This window comes from Cyprinodon variegatus, unplaced genomic scaffold (assembly GCF_000732505.1).
Source record: "Cyprinodon variegatus isolate N-32 unplaced genomic scaffold, C_variegatus-1.0 Scaffold312, whole genome shotgun sequence".
In the NCBI taxonomy this organism is placed as follows: domain Eukaryota; kingdom Metazoa; phylum Chordata; class Actinopteri; order Cyprinodontiformes; family Cyprinodontidae; genus Cyprinodon; species Cyprinodon variegatus.
In genome coordinates, this window is record NW_015150765.1 from 163420 (window position 1) to 164956 (window position 1537).

Sequence of the window (1537 nt, forward strand, 5' to 3'; positions counted from 1 at the left end):
CAGATTTATTGTTGATTCTGTTCATGGTGGAGAATCCTGCTTCACAGCAGCAGGTTGAGCCAAACATCGCTCCGAAGGGCTTTACCGTATTAACAGGAGAAGCGGCGCAACTGAAATTAGACTCTGTCATCAGACAACATGGGGTAATTTATAAATGTTTGAAATCAGGTTGGGTCCGGATTGGCCAGCAGGTGGATCCGGATCCGGACCGCGGTCCGCTAATCCGTAACCTCTGGTATAGTGGATAAAATTCTTTCAGGTTAGCGTTCTGGGGTGAACATCTTTTCCATCATAATTACTTACCTACTTTTATCAATAATCATTCTGCATAAATGTTATATTTACAACTACTAATATCGACATAAGTTAATTATTTAATATGTTTTTATTAAAATAGTTATTTATCTATGAATTCACTGAAGACTCCTAGATGACTTGCAGAGACGCATAATTTTCTCTTTACCCCAAATAACACAAAATCTAGCTCTAAAAACAGAATTCATTCTGTACTTATCATCTTTAATGTTAGTATAGCATAACTAACCAAAGCGTTTTTCTTGTCAAGTAATTGTTAATATATGAAAATTTTAAATGTTTTAAATATGTCTCTTGAAAGTATTACTGCTTCCACCGTCTGTATTAGAGGGGGTGGTGAATGATTGGCTAAGGGTGGCCATGGCCACCCGTGGCCCCCCATTTAGCTCCGCCCTTGTGCTGAAGCCAGACTTCAACCGCTGGTCATCTTTCTGATTCCCTGCAGTTTCAGCTCTGCTGGATTTTCCACCTGTATGGCGGCTCCTCGGTATAAATGAGGCCCTAGGGGCCTTTGAGGGGCCCGTTCTGACTTTGTTAACCCTTTCCTTCCAGACTGGATCCAGGATGGAGAGCTGTCCGATCATGTGAACGCATCGATCCATGAACAACCTGTTATCTTATCCTACGAGAGTTTAGAGCGTATTAGCTTCTAGTTTATGTTTTATACTTTTAAACTTTTTCAGGTAGTAAGATTTGAGATTTGTATATTTCTTTTTTTATTTTCTACCCATGCATGCTAACCGATACCTTTGGATTTCACTTTTGATTAAATACTTATTGTTTTAAAAATTGTAACCATTTTTTTCTCCCTTTTAAGCCTTTTAAGCTTGAGGAGTTTTTTTTAACATTTAACTTTCAATGTTTTGTATTTTTTCATATTCTATTCTGTTTCTGTTTTTATGTTAAATTTGATACCATTTATTATTCTTTGTTTTTTTTTTTATTTTAAACTGTGCTACAGATCCACGGGTAATTTGGATCTTTCTTTTTCTGATATCAATAAAAATTTCCCCCAAAAAATATTTTGAGATTATTTCTTTAACAAAAAAGAATTTCCTCTGTTTGATTAGATAATGGTCAAAGTTTTTGGTTTCTCTTGTTTGATGAAAGAAAAACCCACAATGGTCAAAGAAATCACTTGAATCTGACAAATTTAAAAGAAAAGTTCAGTCATATTCAGAATTCAAACTCCTGAAAGTTCCTTAAATCTGAAATGATTCCA

General features: G+C 35.5%; 1 protein-coding gene across 2 annotated transcripts in view; it reads left to right on the forward strand.

The window, feature by feature from the left end:
- Positions 1–1150, forward strand: part of LOC107090817 (lamin-A-like) — an 18697-nt gene extending 17547 nt beyond the window's left edge. The window contains exon 13 of one of the 2 annotated variants that reach the window (XM_015384409.1): positions 868–1150. In XM_015384409.1, the coding sequence (XP_015239895.1) occupies positions 868–903 (36 nt within the window). In that variant the 3' untranslated portion in view covers positions 904–1150. The remainder of the gene's footprint in view (positions 1–867) is intronic. The other variant, XM_015384408.1, reaches the window with a different exon arrangement.
- Positions 1151–1537: the final 387 nt, after the last annotated feature.